This window comes from Onychostoma macrolepis, chromosome 17 (genome assembly GCF_012432095.1).
Source record: "Onychostoma macrolepis isolate SWU-2019 chromosome 17, ASM1243209v1, whole genome shotgun sequence".
Lineage (NCBI taxonomy): Eukaryota > Metazoa > Chordata > Actinopteri > Cypriniformes > Cyprinidae > Onychostoma > Onychostoma macrolepis.
The window spans coordinates 24172698-24195287 of record NC_081171.1 but is presented as its reverse complement, the minus strand read 5'-3'; the positions used below and the strand labels follow the sequence as shown (position 1 = coordinate 24195287).

The 22590-nt window shown below is 35.7% G+C and overlaps 1 protein-coding gene across 2 annotated transcripts in view; it reads right to left on the bottom strand.

Annotated features, from left to right (window-relative positions):
- The window catches only part of itpk1b (inositol-tetrakisphosphate 1-kinase b), a 48648-nt gene that overhangs the window by 13013 nt on the left and 13045 nt on the right, over positions 1-22590 (bottom strand). For both annotated transcript variants that reach the window (XM_058748685.1, XM_058748684.1), the window contains exons 3-5: positions 14626-14650; positions 5494-5619; positions 3882-3999 (exon numbers count right to left, since the gene is read on the bottom strand). In XM_058748685.1, the coding sequence (XP_058604668.1) occupies positions 3882-3999; positions 5494-5619; positions 14626-14650 (269 nt within the window). The remainder of the gene's footprint in view (positions 1-3881; positions 4000-5493; positions 5620-14625; positions 14651-22590) is intronic.

The following is a 22590-nucleotide window of genomic DNA, read 5'->3' as shown; positions in this document are numbered from 1 at the left end:
TGTCAATTGTTATAAATATATAAATATAAATGGACCACTTGGTCCATTGAGCCATGGCAATGACAGTGCGGCATGAGCTCTGTACCACTGCACGTTTCGTCCCACATTTGGTGTGTTTGGTTTCCCCTACAAAAGCATGTTAAAGCTACAAGAACTCAGAGCACATGCAGAGATGGAGTTTGTGTGGAGCAGCATTTACTGCGAATCAAGCCGCTCTGAGATGCTGCAAATACTGACGGATAATGAGCTGCTCACGTGTAAAAACACAGTGCCACGCTTTACTCGCAGCATATATATTCAATCACAACTTCTGTGATCTGATAATCGCACTAAGCCATAATCGCAGTTTCTATTTTATTTCGATTAATTGTGCAGTCCTAAGACTAACCAATAATACCCCAAAATAAACTACATTAATTGTGTGAGATTACTATCCACTGGCAGACCCTTGCATTTTTATGCATATTTTTAAAAATGTTTTTAAAATCAGTGCCAGTATGCATTCTTAGCAGACAATAACACTGACGTTGCATAAAATCATACAAGCATAAAACCCCACAATGCATTGCAAGACATTTAGTCAAAAAATGAAGTGTAGATGTGAGAAATGTTGATTATAAATATATCTCAGTCAACACCGAAAACTACTTTACCCAATATGGTGTGAACGCTGCTATGCTTAGAATATCTAGAGTGGCTGCCACTTGTGTTGCTATGGTAACCACTGTCAGACATGCTTACTGTTGCTAAAGAGAGGGATGTGGCACTGTGTCCGCCTGTGAATGTGAGAGGACCAAACAAACAGAGAGGGTGACAGATGGCCAGGGTGTAATTTGGTAGTTGTGTTATCTGCAAGTGCTGACACAATCCAATCTAACATTTACATTGCAGCATGCTTCACATTGAGCTGTCAATTTAACGTGTTGCGGTTTAATGCGTTTACTAAATGAAAATTGTTAGAATAATTCTCCCATAATTGGAGAAAGCTTTTTGTGAGTCTACTGGTAATCCACAAACACAAAAAGTAAACTACTTTTAATCTTGACACAGTGTCTAAAAAGGGATACTTATAGGGCAAAACATGACAAGGGCCATGATTTGTCAAAAAATAAATACAATTAAATAAATAAATTTAATTTAATTTAATTTAATTTAAAGACAATGCTACCTTCTGAATTCTTCATTTTGGGTCTTTTTCAGAAAATACTTACACCAAATTAATAACAATTAATCGCATATGTATTTAGAGACATATCATGTTATTACTATGATTTAAATGTTTGCAGCGTAACTGAACATGTCTTTCATGTTTTTGCTAGATAAAGAGTGGGAGGCTCTGATATCAGGGCAAAAGAAGAAAAGGAGAGACACAGACTGGGGGCTTACAGATGATTTTGTTACATAACCATCTGTCACGTCTGGTTCAATAGAGCCCGGACACACATGATGCCCACAAAGACAAATATAGATGAACATACGCGCCTGCTCAGAGAAGAACCAAATGCTTTCTGTGGAGGGGAGGTGAGGCTGCTATATTTAAAAGATTAGTTCACCCAAAAATGAGTTCATTATTAAGTGTCATTAATTGCTCAGCCTTATATTGCATTAAACCTGTATGGCTTTCTTCTGGAATACAAAACGAATAATTTTAAATGTACTTGTCACATTTTTCTATGCAATTGCAATGAATGGTGAAATGCAGGGTTGTCACTATACCATAAACATGTTACGATTAGTGGTGGGCCGTTATCGGCGTTAACGTGCTGCGTTAACGTGAGACTCTTATCGGGCGATAAAAAAAAATATCGCCGTTAATTATTCTCAAAGTTGGGTTGGGAGCTGGGTCTATACTACGCAAGCTATGATGACTTTCACCTCGATATTTTAGCACGGATGTATACCTAGCCGAATAGCACTGTAGGGGGCGAGAACGAGTCTTCGAACCTGTGTGTATGCGTGCTAACATGGATGCAGCTATGAAGCCGCCGGGTTTGCTTCAGGAAAATTTATTTTAAGAAGCTTCCCAATGGAAATCGGCAAGTCATTTCTGTCTCTACGTTACATGGTCGCGCTCTCTGTATCGCGCGCACAGCGGAGTTCCGCCCCGGTTCGCACACACACACACACACACACACGCGCACACACACACAAACTTAAGCGCACACACAAGTGAGCACACTCCCACTCCTATTTGTAAATATTAAGCCGCAAAACGTCTATTTAAATATGACTTCTGTGTGTCTCTGTGTTAATGTATGGCGCAGACGCACGGGTTTGTTCACTACTCATACAGAAGACCGCGTGAGGCTTGCGGTGATATTAACGTCTGTCGTCTCACTAAATGAGGACATAAATACATGAACAACATCTCCAGAACTGCTCTGAGAGTCACTTCACGAGCACTCGAGCGTTTCATTTGAGAAAAACTATCCTCACGGTCAAAATAAAAGTTCGGTTTCACTTGAAGACATTGGGCAGAACGTAATAGGCTACTACTACTAAAACTATTAAAATCTTATCTTTAAGGAATAATCATGCAATGTCTTCAATGTTATTATCAATATTAAATTCTTGATGACTGCTAGTTGTTTACTACTAGTAGTGAATTTATTCTGATCTACTTGGCAGAATTCAAATGAGCCATTTTAATCTAGATTAATTCCAAGATTACAGTGAGATTAATCTAGATTAAAAAAAATTAATCTATGCCCACCACTAGTTACGATACTATACCAGCTGAAGTATCACAATACTGTGCAATAATAAATTAATTTATAATTCACTATCGGCAATGGATAGTTGTTTTTTTCCTTTTTGGCCCATCTCTGTTCCGGATATATGCACATAAACTGCATCAGGGCTGAGGAACGTTGTTTTTAAAGTATTCCACAATCTTTTCACGCACTCTTTCACAGATTGGAGAGCCTCTGCCCATCTTTGCATCTAAGAGATTCTGCCTCTCTAAAACATCCCTTTTATAGCTAATCATGTTACAGTCCTGATGTCAATTAACTTAATTAGTTGCTAGATGTTCTCCCAGCTGAATCTTTTCAAAATGTCTTGCTTTTTCAGCCCTTTGTTGCCCCTGTGCCCACTTTTTTGAGACCTGTAGCAGGCATCAAATTTAAAATTAGCTTATTTAGTGGATAAAAGTGTAAAATTTCTCCATTTAAACATTTATGTTATGTTATCTATGTTCTATTGTGAATAAAATATAGGCTCATGTGATTTGAAAGTCTTTTAGTTTTCATTTTATTTAAATTTTAAAAAAACGTCCCAACATTTCCGGAATTCGGGTTGTATTTACAAAATTAAATTCAAAGAGCAATTAATTCACAAACAAATCAGATACTGTTTACTTTCCGAATGAACATGCAGACCTATAAGGTGGATGTTAAGATTTCCAGTGAATAATGACTTAAATTTCTGTGTTTTTCACACGAAACTATCATATGGCTTCAAAATTACTGCATGAGTTTTTTGTAATTTTTGTAATTTTGGATCTCGACAGCCCCAGTCCCCATTCTCTTCCATTATATGAAAAAGAGCAGTCAGGAAGATATTCTTTAAATACACCTTTTTGGTTCCACACAAGAAAGTACAAAGATAATGGGTGAGTAAATTATACCAGCAATTAACATGTTGTCAGAACTATTCTTTTAAGCAAAGCGAAAGAACGGAATATGAACATGTTGCAGGTCAGACTCAAACCGGTTTTACCTGCAAGAGCACCACAGTTCAACATGCCAACTGCTGTGTTACAGCTCTGACCAGACCATTACTTTATAAAGTTCACCCCATTCAACTACAAACTCGGTGCTTCTTGTAGTTGGGCAGATCACCATTGGTATAACCTGAAAATTGGTGCTGGATCACAGTACCTCTCATGCAGTCCTCTATCCTGTGCACCAGCTGGTAGGATTTGCAGCGGTCCAGTAGAGTTCGGATAGCTGGAAGTGGGTCAAGAATGATGGTCTCTGGGTGAGCGTCAATATAATCCTGCAAGACCAGTAGAACAGGTCACAACAAGGAAGGCATACAGGAGATAGTAGTCAATAACGTGACTAACTTCTAACATTACTTACTTGTGTTTTTAAAAGCCAGTTATCTAACATGTATGAACTCGTCACACATACAAAAACATGTACACATGAAGCTTGTTACACTGCTGTTATATAAAAGAAACAACCTCGCAGTCTTGCATTCAGTTAGCATGACATAACCACTCACCGTCTTTCTCTCCACTGCCCCCATTCACTCCAGTCATATGATAACATTTGACAGAATATGAGGAAATGCATTCTTTTCTCATGTTTTACTATTTCCATCAGTCATTTACTGTCATTGATGGGAAATTTAGTCGCTGATCCCAGTGTACAGATTGTTAGATCAAATCAACACACATGAGAATGTGTGAAGAAACATTATTAAATGGGAAAAGAAGTGAATATATCAGTGTACAGATCATTCTGTGTCTTACGTAAATCTATGCAATATACATTAAGCGCATGCTTAGTGAGAGCAGAGTCTTAGGAGAGAGCTTTGTTTAAGAACATTAAGAGGCTCAGCGCTCTTACGTTCTCATTTAGAGGTGAGTACCTGAGGTGACATTTCATAAGACAACAAAACAAAAACAAAGTTGTAGGATGGGAAGCTGAATTAAAGTAGAAAGGTCTTTTGTGCAATGTTATCACAGTATATACTAAAATTATATATATAAAAATATACACACATGCAGTCAAAAGTTTGGAACAACTATAAATGTTATGTCTTTTTTTATGTTTTTGAAAGAAATCTGTTCCCAAAGGCTGCATTTATATTTGATCAAAAATTCCAAAAATTTTAAAATATTACAATTTAAAATAACTGTTTACTATTTTCATATATTTCAATTAGAATTTATTCCTGTGATGCAATGCTGAATTTATCAGCCATTACTCCAATCTTCAGTGCCACATGATCCTTCAGAAATCATTCTAATATGCTGATTTATTATCAATATTGAAAACTGCTGCGCTGCTTAATATTTTTTTGGAACCTGTGATACCTTTTTCAGGATTCTTCGATGAATAAAAAGTTCAAAAGAACAGCATATATTCAAAAGAGAAATATTTTGTAACAATATAATTATATTGTGTTATTTTTGAATTTCAGAAGTCATGGAACTGAACTGTAGGAAACGAATGTATACATAAATTATAATACAATATGTAAAGAATTTTTTAAATTATATTACATTGTGTCAGTATATTACTGTACCAACACATCCCTATAATTTGAGGCTGGAACACTGAAACTAGATATAAAAGAAAAACTACATATTGTCTCTTTCTAAAAATAAAAATAAGACTGAAACTTTATGCAAAAATCTTGTAGTTTATTCCAGCCTTTAATCAGATTGAAATTCCTGCATCTTAATCAGAGCTGTAAATCGAGGCAGGGGCTGAAGAGCACAGCACACATGCTCAGACAGGCCCTCCGCATGCCTCTCACCTGCACACGCTGGACCAGCAACAGGGACTGGGTGTCATTCTGGTCCGCCTCCAGGATCAGGTCTGTTAGCTTGTGAATGATGACGTCCAGGGGACCCTGCTCCTCTAATGGCTGACTCAGGTCAAGCTGCAGAGAACGGGAAAGGTCATCATTTACACTCAGAGCATGAATCTACAGCAGTGCTGACAAGGTCAAAGGTTAATGATGTTAAATACCACTGAGTTTAATACAGATTAGCACTACATGTACTGAACAAATTGTCTACTGATACTACTGTCTATGTTTCCAGAATAATAATAATAATAATAATAATAATAATAATAATAATAATGCATGGCTGGCATATGAATATGTCTGTAGAATTTGAGTTCAAGAAAAACAACATGAAACAAATTGTGTTGAAGTTGAGTCACTTTTGCAGATAGGACTGTAATTAAAGAGACAGTTCACCCAAAAAAAAAAATCTGTCATCCTTTATTCACCCTTGTGTCATATCAAACCCCAAAAACATTCTCTTTCATAGGTTTTTCTGGCCCGATTTCAGATCGTTTTTCTTGGAATTCTTCATTTGCACTTCACCGACTGTGTTAGCGAAACTTTGTTTCTCCTTGCGGTTGAACTTTGTTGACGCTGAAGGCTATTAGATCACAGATTCGAGCGGGGGACTGGTTTGTCACTGTCGATGCCTATTTTCATATTCAGGTCGTTCGGTGGCACGGGAAGTTCCTTCGGTTTGCTTTTGGGGAAAAAGCTTACCAGTACAAGGTCCTTCCCTTTGGCCTGGCTTTGGCACAGAGGACGTTCACGAAGTGCATGGATGCTGCTCTGGCCCACTTGAGGCTCCAGGGCATTCGTGTACTCGTATTCGTATGCCATCTGGTTTGTAGTCGGGCCAGGCAGGGCAGCGTTTTTTAGCTTGGTGTGTTCGGTATATCTTTCCCAGTGCATAAAGCTACGCAGCATTGAGTGAACCTATGAAAGAGAACGTCTCGGGTTACTCGGGTAACCCATGTTCTCTGAATAGGGAATGAGACGCTGCGTTGGCTGCCAAGCTCCTCACGCTGCCGATAAGGGGCCTTTTTCGGCAGAGAAATCTGAGGAGTTGATGGCGCGTTCACCAGTATAAGGAGGCGACGTAAGAACGTGTGAAATGTGAGGACATTCCACACCAGTCAATAAATTGGTGTGATTCTATAAGGGCTTCAGACAACCGGCACACCCACAGGGCGTTCCCAATGCGTAAAGCTACACAGCGTCTCGTTCCATATTCAGAGAACATGGGTTACTTGAGTAACACAAATATAACAAATACATTAAATCATAAATTAAAATGCTCCATCGGGACAAGACCACGGGAATCAGATAAGCCCTTTACACAATCTGACATGGCTGCGGTTGGAATTGAACTGCAGGTTTCGTCTGGTCAGAGGAGAACTGGCCCCCCGACTGAGCCTGGTTTCTCCCAAGGTTTTTTTCTCCATTCTGTCACCGATGGAGTTTTGGTTCCTTGCCGCTGTCGCCTGGCTTGCTCAGTTGGGGACACTTAATTTCAAGCAATTATCGTCGATTTGTTTGCACAGATACTATTTAAACTGAACTGAGCTAAACAATGACATCTCTGAATTCAATAATGAAATGCCTTTAACTGAAAATTGAGTGTTTAATCTTATCATTATACATTACTCACACTCTATCCTCCAATTTGATACTGTTAAGTGCTTTGACAATCTGTATTGTTAAAAGCGCTATATAAATAAAGATGACTTGACTTGAGTAACCAGAAATGTTTTCATCTAAAAAAAATAAATAAATTTAAAAAAACACTTTTCTTTTTTAAATCTCATAAATTGTTGCATAAGCATTTTACCACTTTTACCAGCAAAATAGGAAAACTAAATTATAACTATGTATAATTTGATATTTATTTATTTTACTTTATTTACCAAATAAATTTTGGTAATTTTTAAAAGTTAAAAAGAATATTTACACTACTGGTTGTGATTCTGGAATTGAAAACAGGATATATAATGCTATAAACCAACTAATTTAAAGCAGTATTGCTGACTTTGATAAACTTATCCATGTCCACAGCAAGTTAGCATGGCTGCAGTGGAATAGAGAGTACAAAAATATTACCGGTCACGACAGTAGTTAATGAATAACTAATGTAAACAATAAATGTGTTATAGTGTCACATATAAATGTACCTTGTAGTTGGCTATTTTAGAATATTATATGATCGTGTTTTCATCTTATACCATTATAAAGAAGGTGTTTTTTGAGTGTACAAAAAAAAAAAAAAAAGTACATAATGTTTCCATTATATTTTTCAATGATTTGATCAAAAAGCCGAATCCTTACTCGAGCTGTTTTTGAATCTCCGAAAACTGGTACCTACCTAGAAATCCACCCTGTCATTTCTGTATGATTAAATATGACACAAAATGACTAAAACATTTAGCTTGACCAGTGCTATGAATACCAGTAAAATGTGATCACATCTTTTATATCATGCTTAATGCTTGTGACCATGATTTACATTTGTGACTGATTTGTGTGAATCTTTTTGACTCATTAAAAACTGGTCAATTCAATGAATGAATGAATCAATCAATCACTCAATCAATGTGTATTTATTATATATATTTATTTATTACATAAAAAAAATCAGTATCAGAAAAAAAAAGGAAACAGTTTTTTTTAAAGAATTGCCCTAAAGATTTCCCTTTCACTTGGTGACAGATTAAACCAGTGGCATGTTTAAAATCAATTTGCACAATACCCTTACATTAAAAAAAAAAAAAATTGCAATAGACTATTTATGGCCGAGAGCTGCAGGGACACAATCTATTTCCTTGTATGGTTGAATGTTTAAACCCATCTGACTTTCCAAAGCAGCTTTATATTTAGTTGTTTTTTCCCTTCCACTTGTTTCCAGCATGGGCCGTCCCCCAAGTGGTCAGGCATCGATGTTAAGAGACCGAGCTCAAATCCCAAGGTGCTGATGTGCTGACAAACCTGTTCTGCCTCTGATAATCTCATGCTTACTGTACACGGACAGGCCGTTCCACCACAAGCCCTATGTGGACAGTGGAAACACACCCCTGACGGCCTACTATTGTGCGTTTGTCCCTGCGAAGCAAGGTACAACACCACAACTCTCTCTCTCAGACAGTTTGTTGGCTAAACAGCAGCTCCTCCTTCACGCGGAGGGGCTATAAAATAACAGGAGAGAGATCTCGAATATAGAATATACTACAGAGTTACTCCGTGCATAATACTTCATAAAGACAGGTGCTGGAAAATCAATAGAGTGATATAATCAGATCAGATCAGTTCTTACCAGTACAGGTATTTCATCATACATTTATGAGGAAATCTCATCTCAACTGTTGCACTGTACAGTGTATTGTAGAGAGAATTTTACATTTGAGAGCAGAGCTTTGTTATGCTGTTATAAAAAAGGTATTTTAATATCAATATAACACTCATATAAATCTCAAAGAGTTTTGTTCACAACATTAAATGAGTAAACTACTTAAAACACTGCTATAACAAAAATATAAAAACTATTATTAGTATCATCCCCATCATTAATAATAATAATAACAATAATAAGTTAATTAATAATGATAAAGTTTCTACTTTACAATAATAAGCAGAGTTTTTGGTAGAGGTCTGTATATATTTTTGCATTCATTAACCACACACACACACATACATATATGGCAGCTGTATAATTTAATGTATACAGCCCAATTATAGTTTGAAAAATACTACAAATGTCTAAAATATTATATGAATTTATTTATTATTTTTATTTGATAGTGTTTTTTATTTAACCATTTTCATATTACAAATTAATAAATAAAAATGAATTATTTATAATTACATTTATTTACAATTGTTTTTAATTAATAAATATTATTGATAACTGTACTTCACACACAAACAGTGTTGCATTAAATAAATTCTCTAATAAAATCATTACAAAATCATTCACTAGACTTGCCAGTTAAACGTTTTTTGTTAATTTATCCATATTTCTTCATTTGCTCTTTAAACAGTTCTTGGAGTTTAGATGTTTGTTTAGTTAGTCACTGGCAAATAATGTGCAAGTTTTTCAATACTTCTCCAAATGGTAATATCTTGTGTCATGTTATTCATGATGCTAAGAGCCGCTTCCTTTTCTCCATTCATGTCTGTGTAGAGACACACGACCAATCCGTTGTTCATGATGCTTTACGCCATCCGAGACACAAGTAACAAAACACCAACGTCTGTCTGCCTGCTACTCAAGCCACTACATGACCTGTGACATCCGTCTCTGCATTAAAATGCCTCTCCATGGTTTATTTTCACTTACACAGCCAGAAACCACAAGCAACCGAACAAAATTTATAAGCAAATAAATAACCAATTTTATTCTATACCTATTCACAGCATGTCAGATTCCTCCTGTCATTAATACAACATCCTGAGAGCCGATGGCAGAAATGAGCAGGCAGAGGTCAGAGACTGACCCGGCGCTGCACCGATGACTCATGCCCGCAGATGGCTGCCGGAGGGAGACGTGCAGAATAAAACCCAAAGATGAATTTAGGTGAGCTGTTCGCCCAGTAATGCCCTAAAGCTGTCATTCAGAGTTAAAATCATCAGGACAAGAGATGATTAGAAGCAGCAGCAGCAGCTTTGAAAGTAAGCCATTAATGAACCACAAGAAAAAAAAAAAAAACACAAAGAAGTGCATTTCTGCCTGGGTGAGGCCGATTTGATAGCGGTTTAACATTTGGAGCATAATAATAAATGTTGCCTTTTCAATTCTATGATTATTTGTTCATACAGGACACGTCTGTCTCTAAAAACTTGAGACGTAGCGCTCATGAATGTTTTTTAAAAAAACATGCAGCGCAAAATGCCGTCAAATAAAACATTTGCCATGCCAGCTTGCTACTGTAAAAAAAAAAACTCGAAGCACTTGCCCCGCCTCTGGGGTCTTCTGATTGGTCCACTGTTTTGGAACAGACATTGATAAGAGGCGCTGCGTGTAAAAGTTGATTAAAAATGTGGCGCTCGTGTGCGAGACGCTGCAAAAGATGCAAGACGTGAGCGTGATAGTCATACACGTCTAGCACGTGTTTACATAGAAAAACAATAGAATACATTAATATACATTAACTTCATTCACATTAAAGCTACTGAAGTTATTCAGTCAAGAGAAGTGAATGTTTGCTCTTTAACATTAATAAGAAACAAAAGCAGGTTTGCATTACAGGCTTTAAAGACCAAATGCAGGTCTTAAAGCCTGTAATGCAATTTACCACATCTGATGTTGATCAGTGTTTATATGTGAATAAAAGCCTAATTTAAATACGTTTTACATACGCTCTCAGAAAACAAAAGGCACAAAAGCTGTCACTGGGGCTTCAAAAGGTACACATTTACCCCTAAAGGTGCATATGAGATACATATTAGTAGCTTAAGTGTAAAAATTAGTACCTTTTCAAAAGGTACCACCTCAGTTTTTATGAAGCATTACATTTTAATTGCTTGCAAATCTCTTTTTTTCATTACAAATATGAACAAAACTTCTGAATTTTTGGGGTGAACTATGCCATTAATGGCCTTGCTGATGTCAGCTGAAAAGGAAATTATTTTGGAGGCAGAGCAAGTTGTTACATTTTGATGCAAAATTACAAAGACATCTTTTTTGGAATAATTTGTACTGATCAATAGCGTGTCAATAAATAGCATTAATTTTGACATCCGGTTGACTTTAAATAAACATCTACAGTAAAATATTCCATTTGCTGCATCTACAGTAAAATTTCATTTGTAGAACCAAAAACAGTCTTGAATAGAAGAAAGAAGAAGCAGGGGGCTGCTGATGTCATCGCTCTTTAATCTTCCCTCATTCATGAAATATTGACACTCTTCCCAGACAGTGTTCATGTTAGATGGATCCATTTTAGAAAATAAGCGAGAAATTAGAATAAAAGCACACTGAGAAGATAGATACGTACCCTAGAGTCTGTATCTCTGGGAATAATGTGGAGCATATGAAGTTGACCACAGTAAATGGCTGAAAACCATGATAGAGGGCCTTGACTAATTATTCATCACATTATGCCCATGCAAATGCATCAGTCAAAAGAAAAAAAAAAAAAAGGACCTAGAGGATTCTTCGTGGACCAATGCATTTGAGAGGAACAGGAAACGTTCTTCATCCTAATTTAGTCTCACAGCCTCAAAGCTGGAGGATTAAACATGAATCATGTAGCGTTTAGCGAGGAAATGAGCCTGATGAAGTCATTGTGCAGGTTAATGTGGTTGAATGTATTACGACTTTACTGGATTACACCGACATAACAAGATTGGCCAACAATGTACAGAAGAGGAAAAGAGATGACGAGCATTATTATAACAACAACAATACAAATTCTGACCGAGGTTTGTTTTGTTACGTTCGATTTCACAAACTGTCCTTGGTAACATTGTAAAAATGCTAAAAAAAATAAAATTAAATATTTGCTTAATTAAATAATTAATTCTGCCAAGACATTGTCCAGTAATTTCAAAGATGTTTCCAATAACTCTAAAATGCAAAATTCAAAATACAGGTGAAACCTGTAAAAATCAATACAGAAAATTCCTTTAAATGAATGCTGTACATTGTGCCGTATTTTTACAGTATTTGTTTTTCTTTTACAGTTTAGATGTGAGGACATTCCACACCAGCAAATAAGTTTTAAAAATAGGCCACAAGCTAGAAAAAAAAATCCTAAAATATTGTGTTAGGTCAGAGAAAGAGTAAAATTATTACTATTAATTTTTACTGTTACTATTACATTACTGTACTGTTAAAATACTTGAGGTTGGTAAAAAAAATAATAATTCTTACACTCACCATGACTGCATTTATTTGATAAAAATACTGTAAAAAATACTAAAATGTTTTAATTATATTATGATGTTTTTAAATGTAATTTATTGACAATAATGTTATGAAGAATTTCTTATTATGATCATCAATGTTGAAAACAGCTATATATTTGTGGAAACCGTGATACTTTTTCAGGATTCTTTGATTAACAAAGTTAAAAATAAGAGAAATAAATAAAAAACATTAAACAGAAATATTTTGTAACATTTTAAATGTCTTCACTGTCACTGTTAAACTATTAATTTCTTAAAACCAAACCAAAAAAAAAATAATAATGCTTTTGGGGTCAGTCACAGTGTATGATTGTGAAACACAAAACAAATATTTTCAAGAATATTTGGTTTCTATATGTTTTCAATACAATGAAAGTGTATGGGATTCTCGGACCCAATTTTTGTTTGAACTTTACTTGAAGTTCAATAGAAAAAGTCAAAAGTACATGTGCTCAAGTGTGTGTGTGTGTGTGAGTGTGTGTGTGTTGAAGGCAATTCCAAGGAGCCAATACTGGGCTATTTATTCACCAGAGACTCCTGCCTTTGTTTTTCCCACACTTAAATAAAAAGACGTGAGGTCAGCCTCAAGGGACTTCTTGCTTTTTAGATATTCGCATGCATTGATGTGACCCCCGATTACAGTGAATGTCAAACACGCACACGGAAAGTGATGACGTTGCTAAGAGCAAACAAGGTCAAACAACAGAACTCTGAATCGGACAACTAAACTTTTATAATGCATGGGTTTACTATGTGGCTGTTAAGCCTCTATGATATTTTGGTTCCAACAACAGCTTACTGTGTTCAGTCCAGAAAGTATTACCCAGAACTTGTATTACTGGAGGAACTATCTACATAACACGTCTCTGTAAGTTATCTCTCTCTCAATTGATGCTCAGTTGTAATGCAAAGTGAGAGTCCATGATCTTTAACATCCAAGTCTGTGAGGATCTATAAAAGTTCGTAATTATTGTCGTCATTTGCTGAAACACAATGTTCGTTTTACTGGCAAGGATTTTGCTGTGGTCTCATAGTGAAAGGAACACTTAACAGACCTTGGGTTTGTTGATTGTTCAAATGTTAACATTAGCATGCTTAGCCAAAACCAATGAGAACAATTTGGGCTTTACTATCAAAACAGTTTCTCAAAATGAAAACAAGCTAACCACACTTTCTGCTTTCAAAAACAAACTGAACAGAAAAAGAGACAGAAACATTTTGTGTTTAGCACTTTTCAGTGCTAAACACCTGCTTAATCTCCAAAGAATTAGGAACAGAGCTGCAGCCAGTAAGATTATCAACAGGCCCTCAGCATTTCATTCACATTTTCAGCTCATCTGTCCACTGTAATACGCAAACAGCTGCATGCCCAACACATCTTTCTGCTTCTACTGTAAACTACTTCTAAACATACTCCCTATAAACCTTTCAAGACAGACTTATAAATGAACACAGTTGTTGTTAAAGCTTGCTAAATGCCAGAAGCCACAAGTCAGCTTTATTTTTAATGTTTAATACAGTGTATTAAGTGCCCGCTCACTTTTTCAGTGGTCTTTGCGCAGGAAGTATTTTTCCCATAGGCATTTTTTTAAAGTCTTTTTTAAAGCGCTAAATACCAGCCAGCTACAAGGTCAATCACAACATTTTACTGGAAGTAAGAAATTTTTTTTTTAAATCAGACAAAAAGACAAAAGTATAAGACTGTGTACCTAATGGCTTTAATAAGAGAAACCACAAGAATCCCATGAAGCTCTGTGAATGACAATTTTAACATTTAAAACTTAAATTTTAACAATTGAAAATGGTGTCTAACTATGTTGTTTGTTTACTTATACTTGCATGCATATATATATATATGTGTGTGTGTGTGTGTGTGTGTGTGTGTGTGTATGTGTGTATGTGTGTTGCACACTGTTGCTAAATTTCAAGGGAAGTACTACACTACCCATAATGCTGTAGAAAGATCCACCAATAACTTTTCCAACTTCAAATCAAGTTTGAAGAAATGTTGGAAATTCCAAGTTGAATGAAACATGGCACAGGAAATCTTTACCAAAGAATTTTCTGAAATGACTATGGAGATAATGAATGGGAAAAGACTTCTGGACGCCAGAATAATGTTAGTGATTTTAGTCTGTGATTTCACACATTAGATAAACATCTGAAACAAATTTAGTTGAGGTGAGATCCACTTACCTGAACAACTTCTATTCCTCGTTTCCTGAAAGAAACAAAAAAAATATGCAGATTATATTTTGCTCATGCCACAGGTTGTGACAAAAAAAAAAAAAAAAACTTAAAAAAAACATATTGAATTATTATTTTTTTAATTTAGGATGCCATCATACCAGATTATATTCTGACATAAAAATGAAGCCTGGATAAAAATATCTGTTGCCTAGCAACACAGAGTTGAGATCCAGAGAACCCTAACCGGCCATAGGAAGCGAATCGACACCAGAAGCTGGTTTGAGCTATAAACCATCATACGTCAGAGTCATCAACCTGCCTGTGCTGTTAGAAAACCTCTACATTCAGACAACGCACAACAAGGAGCAACTGTCACAAAGAAAGCGCTAGTCAAGTGTTACAATTTGCCCTAGCATTTCTAAAAAAAAACAAGACAAGCTGACACACAAGAATTGGTTCACTCTGTTTTCAAGCTGTCGAATTTTGTACTGAAGTTCGTAAAGTTAAATGTGTGCTGCATTTTACTTAAAGCGATACTTCACCCAAAAATGAAAATTCTGTCATTATCATGTCGTTCCAAACCTAGAAGACCTTCATTCATCTTCAGAACACAAATTAAAATATTTTTGGATGAAATTGAGAGCTTTCTGACCCTCCACCAACAGTAACGCAACTGACACGTTCAAGGCCCAGAAAGGTAGTAAGGACATCATTAAAATAATCCATGTGACATCCATGGTTCAACCGTAATTTTATGAAGCTACGAGAAGTTTGTTTTCTTTGCGCACAAAAAGTATTCTTGCCGCTTCATAAAATTACGGTTGAACCACTGATTTGTGTATTTTAATGATGTCCTTACTACGTTTTTGGGCCTTGAATGTGTCAGTTGCGTTGCTGTCTATGCAGGGTCTGAGAGCTCTCAGATTTCATCAAAAATATCTTAATTTGTGTTCTGAAGATGAAAGAAGGTCTTCTGGGTTTGGAATGACACGAGGGTGAGTAATTAAAGACAGAATTTTCATTTTTGGGTGAACGATCCCTTTAATGCTTTGAAGTGAGATCCTGAAACTGGATCCAGATAGATCAGGCATGCCGGTGGGGAAGTTTATGGGGTCATTAGGAAGACAGGCAACCATTTTCTCTTCTAACGTCAGATTATTCCACACCAAGGTCAAGATAATCATGAAGTGCATATGCCAGAGCTTATTTATTATTCTGTCAGGAAACATCATGAGTGGGTTTGTGGGAGTTATTTAAGTCTCAGTGCAAATTAACCTTTCTGTGTGGGGTAATTTATTATGGGAGGAAGATTGTTTTGATGGGTGATAGATTAAAAAAATATGGATATGGAAACCAAAAAAAACATTTATCCAAAAATACCCTTGAGTTTTGAGGGGTGGTTTTCACAGAGCCCCAGTGCCTCCCTGATAACCACTGGGTCTGGCAGATCAAACAGACAAAACATGCCTCAACTCCTCCTGAACACTGTTGTCAATATTACATTAAAAAAAAACATGTGCCAGAAGGCAGGAAAGAATAACGTCCATTGAGAAAGAGAAATAATTAAAATAAAAATTTTATTGACTTTATAAATCAGAGGTCCTTGGATAATGTAGTCTGAAGGCACTCCTTCAGAAACTGACTGGGCATATCAACGTTTCGTTGAGTCCTTCCCTGCCTCCTGGGGCTTTCACAAACATACCATTTTGGCTGATGATTAATTGTGATACAAAAAAAGTGAGATGAATAAAAGGCAGCGTAACTGTTAAACCCTCCTGTGGTGAAATCAAGTTTTAATGTTGTTTGCACGTCTATCAAATCTGGTGTTTTTAATAAGCTTAAAGACGAACCCTGTGCAAATTCATCAGTCAACACCACTGCGGAGTATTTTCTCCTTAAAACTGCAGTTTACCAAAGATGTGGTTTGAAACAGCAGCCACTGTTTCCTGCGGTCACCAACATTTAACCAAGTAAGCCTGCAGGCGGGCTTTTCACATCTGGTCAAAGGTTTCTATTTACAGTGTGTTTTTGAAGCATTGAGCATTGTAGCCAATCACAGACATCTCTATTGGTTTCTTGAACTCAATGGCCAATCAGAGGCATTTAAGTCAGTCAGAATCTACTCTACTGCTCAAAACGGCAGAGTGTTGTTCAATGCTGGGTTCTGCAAGCTCGCCAATCCCCTCATTATAACAAACAAGGTGTAGACACAATGTAAATAAGAGATTCATCGTACAGTGTAGAGCTTCAGTGATTATAATAGAATGAGATCGCGTAAGATGAGTGACGGGTTTTCAGTGATTGTAAGTGGAGCGCTTTTTACACGCATTCTAAGCTATTATCCATTCAGAATTTGAATACATTGAACGGATTCATTCTCAACACTGCAATGAGTGACATAACGATAACCATTTATTTAATATTGCTACCTGCCATTGTGTAGCATTTAACTACTTCAGTTAACTGAGAGAAAGTGGAGCAGGTCTGATCTGGTGCTAATTATCATATTCATAGATCCACATATGTGACCCTGGACCAAAAAACCAGTCATAACGGTCAATTTTTTTGAAATTGAGATTTAGAAATCATCCAAATGCCAAATAAATTAGCTTTCCATTGATGTATGGTTTGTTAGGATCGGACAATGTTTGGCTGAGATACAACTATTTGAAAATCTGGAATCTGAAGGTGCAAAAAAAAAATCTTAATATTGAGAAAATCGCCTTTAAAGTCGTTCAAAATAAGTTCTTAGCAATGCATATTACTAATCAAAAATTAAGTTTTGATATATTTATGGTAGAAAATTTACAGAATATCTTCATGGAACATGATCTTTACTTAATATCCTAATGATTTTTGGCATAAAAGAAAAATTGATCATTTTGACCAATACAATATATTGTTGGCTATTGCTACAAATATACCCGTGATACTTAAGACTGGTTTTGTGGTCCAGGGTCACATATACTCAGTGAGGCAAGTAAAAACCTGCCCTACCATTCAAAAGTTAAAATTAGAACAAAAAAACAAACAAACAAAGGATTCATCAAAGAATGCTGAAAAACGAATTCAACAGTTTCCCAATTTCAATCGGTACAACTATTTCCAATATTGATAAGAAGAAGAAATGTTTCTTGAGCAGCAAATCAGTAAATTAGAATGATTTCTGAATGATCATGTGACACTGAAGACTGGAGTAATGATGCTGGAAATTCAGCCTGGCATCACAGGAATCAAATACATTTTTACAATATATTAAATCAGCATTTCTGTTTAATTATAATAATTCCCATAATATAATTGTTGATTTTATAAAAAACCAAAATAAAGACATTTTAAAAACCCGTACAGTAGTGTATCTGCTTTGATTTAGGGCAGGATATTCTACCAACACTTAAAGAATACTCAGATAAAATGATCCAGAAGAAGGCTGTAAAATCTAACAGTGGTAATGTGGAAAACGAGACGTGGAGTCGAGGACTTTGCTGGGTCACAGTGACAGATCAAGGCCGCTGGATTTAGAGATACAGACAGATGTACTGTACTGGTGCAGCTCAGATTTCATTGGATTTATTCTATTATCTAAAAGAAGCAGAATACTGGATAAAGAAAGCAAAACATAGTAAGCACAATCGCTTTTATTATGACTAAAATACGAATGAGGGTAAAGGAAGTATTTCAATAGAACTCTGTGCACCTTTTCAGACATTTTCCTCATAAAACTGCCAGGCTTCCTCACGAACCACCCACGTTAAAGCCTAATGTCATTCATACCAAAAAGATGAAACTCTTTTCAAGACATATTTTCTAAGACTTCTCATTTTTAGTTTCACTTTGATTTTCTCAACTTTTGGTTGCAGCAACAAATAGTCAAAATGTTTTTAGAATTATTGTAACAACATTATGAAAAAGAAAAAAAACACATGATTTAGGATATACCTGTTCCATAACGGTTATTGGTCAATATTGGATATTTCATTGTGCGCACTCATATTTTCATTTAATCAATCATTTATTGATGTATTTATGAAGTTAATTATAAAGTTAATGTTAAATAACACTAATCATTTGATAACACTTAGCAATCAAACAGCAATAAGCAGGGTTTCTGACAGTTTTATGACGGTACATTTAAGACTTTAAGAGGATTTTAAGAGCCAATAAAGAAAATTTAAGGACCAAGTTGAAGGGAACACAATGTTCTCAAAATATAAATGCCTAGGGAGCACTAAATGAGTCTGAAAATGTAACTTTCAAGAAATCACAATTACTTTTTAATTAATTTTACTAACTAAACTAAACTAAACTATTTAACTAGCATGTGGAAATAACTTTTACTGAACATTCTGATCAAACTGCAAAAAGTTTATTTTTGTCTTGTTTTTTTCAGGGCAAATGTCTAAAGACTCTTAAAATCAAGATACACTGCTAAGCAAAATGACATAAGATTTTTTTATTTTATGAGAAATTTATCAAAGTGAAGTAAGATTACATGATTAAACAAATATCTGCCAGTGGACTCAGAAAAATCAACTTAATTCACATTGATATTTGTTCTCGTTTCAAGCATAAACTACCTTCATGTTCAATTTCTCAGAAAACAAAACTCTTAAAAATCTTCATTTCAAATTTTCAGTTTAGATTTTTTTTATTGGGAAATTTTTTTTTAAATGAATTTAAGACTTTCTGCTCTGATTTAAGGCTTTAATTATTAAAAAAGAGAATTAACATTTTTTATACTGTACATTATAATGTGGTGTTGCATAAATTTAGTTTTTTTAGCACATTTAAAACAATTTTCCTTTTTTTCAGACTTTTTTACAGAATTTTTAAAACATTTTATCGGCCATAATATAAAAATAATTATCAGCCCTCAATTTGAGTACTTCCATAGATACAATTTAGAAATATTTGAACTTGATGTGAACAAATGTTAAAAAAAATAAATAAATGTATAAATCTGATGAGGGTAAAGTCCAAACACTGCCTTGCGTACGATTCAAAGATAACGTCCATGCTTCAGCGAGCACATTCATATCACAGGCCTGGAACTGGTGAGATGAGCACGTGTGGTTATAGGCCTACACCGCACACGAGACTACACCAACCGTGATGGCTCTGCCAACTTCCTCAAAAATGATTACATACGCAAGGCAATATTGCACCTGAACTTCCTCTCGAATTCAGACAAACAGCAGTTTTGCGGCTGCATATCTAACTAGTCCCTGAATGATTATGTCAACAGCACACACACACCTGTCCATCCTGTATCAGGCTTATTCAATATTAACCCAAATCTATTAATAAATATTCTGTAACAGGACAGGACATGAAGAGGTGTGAAAACATGACCTCATTTCTTAGAGAGCACAATCATGGCCTCTCCAGACCTCGTTTTATCCCTGCAGCTGCGAGCGAGGACTGCTTATAACGCCGGCAGGGAATAATCACAACCAATCGCCGCCTGGGACGGGACACACACACACACACACACACACACACACACGCGCACACACGCGCGCACACGCACGCACACGCTTGCACATGTTGGCGGGCAAAATACTCATGGTTACCAAAAACACAAACCGCTTCGGCCTGACTCGACTGTTGTTGCTGTACTTCTCTTGTTGCCCTGGTTACAAACAAACAAACTGAAACAGTTGGATGATTAGCGTGTAGCCCGCAATTAATTGTGAAATGAAGGCAGAAAGACTGCGTTTGTGCTGCGGATAATCGCAAAACTTCAAATCATGTAGAGTGCATAGTACGTTATTACTTTTCTTCATGATTTGATGAGAGATATCTAGGGACCAGAATATCAAAGAATTGAAGAGCAGGCTCTTTCAACTTGGGCTGGTAAGTATCCAGCTAGTAGTGCCCTAGCAACTAGGGATGAGACGATATCAAATTTGCAATAATAACTAAAGCTTTTATCACAGTATAACATTAAGTGATGGAAACTTAATAGTAGTCCTCCTAATAATAAGTTTAATAACTTGGATTCATATAACAACTTTTCACTGTAAAACCTAATGCTCAAAATAATTAGTTTGAGTACGGCGAACTTAAATTTGAACAAATTAAATTTATTATTTAGAACTTTCATTTCTTTTGAGCTCACAAATCTATGGAAGCCAGTTTCTGCCACTGAATAAAAAAAATAAAAAGAAAGTAATTGTGATTTTCTTCATCTCAAAATTCTGACTTTCTTCCTCACATTTGTGAGTTTACAACTTTTCTGAGAACTGCATAGAATCTCCCAATTGCAATATATAAACAAACAATTCTGACTTTTCTCAGAACTGTGAGATATAAACTCGCAATTGTGAGTTACAGAAAAAAAGATTTTTTTTTTTACAATTGCGAGTTTAAATCTCACAATTTTGACTTTATAACTCCCAACTGCGTGCTATAAACTCGCAATTATGACATTCTCAGAAAGAAAGAAAAAAAGAGAAAAGTCAGAATTGTGAGTTCATGTAACAATTCTGAGGGGAAAAAAGTCAGAATATCAAGATAAAAAGTTGCAATTTATTTTTTATTTTTAATTCAGTGACAAGCTTCCATACAAAACTGACATATTTTCAGTGATGGGAATAACGGCGTTATAAATAAACGGCGTTACTAACGGTGTTATTTTTTTCAGTAACGAGTAATCAAACAAATTACTGTTTCCCCCGTTACAATGCTGTTACCGTTACTGACAATAAAATGTGGCATTACTATATTATATTATTAGAATTTAATTTTTCAGTTCATCTGAATGGATGCGCAGTGTAGCTGTATTTGACGTACCATAAACTCTAGTGTGAAGGCGCACGACTCGCCGTCGCTTTTGTCAGTATGAGCTGTTTGTCAGTACATACTGACAAACCTAGCGACTTTTTGCAGACAACGTGATTAATATTCATGAACCCAGCAGCTCATTAATCCTAAGTGCGTTTTATATTGATGACAAATATGCATTCATACTTGGTTATTCTAATTACTAAAGTTCTATCATCATATAATATTAAATTATCATAATATTATATTATAATGCTTGACTGACTGATACTAAGTGTCAGTAGATAAATAGTGTAGATTAATGTACAATATTTTATAATAATAATTTATTCTTTTTAGTGTCTATTTCATTAATTTAACATATTTAATATTGGGGGCATCCAAAGTTATTTGACATTTGAACATTTTTTTTAAAAGTAACGCAATAGTTACTTTCCCTAGTAATTAGTTACTTTTATAATGATGTAACTCAGTTACTAACAGTTACTATTTATGAGAAGTAACTAGTAACTATAACTAATTACTTTTTTAAAGTAACGTGCCCAACACTGCATATTTTAAAGTAATCTGAATTGTTTCAGTTTTGCGTACTTAAAACTTTGAATTTCTTAACTTTTTGTTTGTAACGGACTACCTCAAATTTTTTGAGTTTTGCCGACTTATTCAGGCTTTACAGTGTATATGCAGTGTTTCCCATACCATGATTTATTTGTGGCGGGCTGCCCGCTGCCATCAGCTCCCGCGTCTCACACACACACACACGAGCGTGACTTTAGCACAATATTTAGCAACTTTTAGACCCTTTTGGTGGCTTTTTTTTCCATAACAGGTACATACTGACAAACCTAGCGACTTTTTTGAAAAACCTTAGCTATGGTTCAGTTGGAAGATGTCGCCAGTGCTGCCTTGCGAGCACGAGGTCTGACTCTCCCGGTGCAGTGTTGCCTCTCTCGCCGTCTGTTCTGTGCAGTGAGCGACAGAGAAGCAGCGCATTCAGCTGGCCATACCGCGGCAGATTCGTCAATAAATGATTTTCAAAACCGCGTTTCCAAGCACCTGTCGCTTACTGACTGTTTGGACTTTTAAATATGAACATAATTCGTCTGCTCATAGATTGTTACTCCGACGCAGGCAGTGCACTGAATGAGACAAAACATTAATATAGCCAAAACCACCGCATATAGT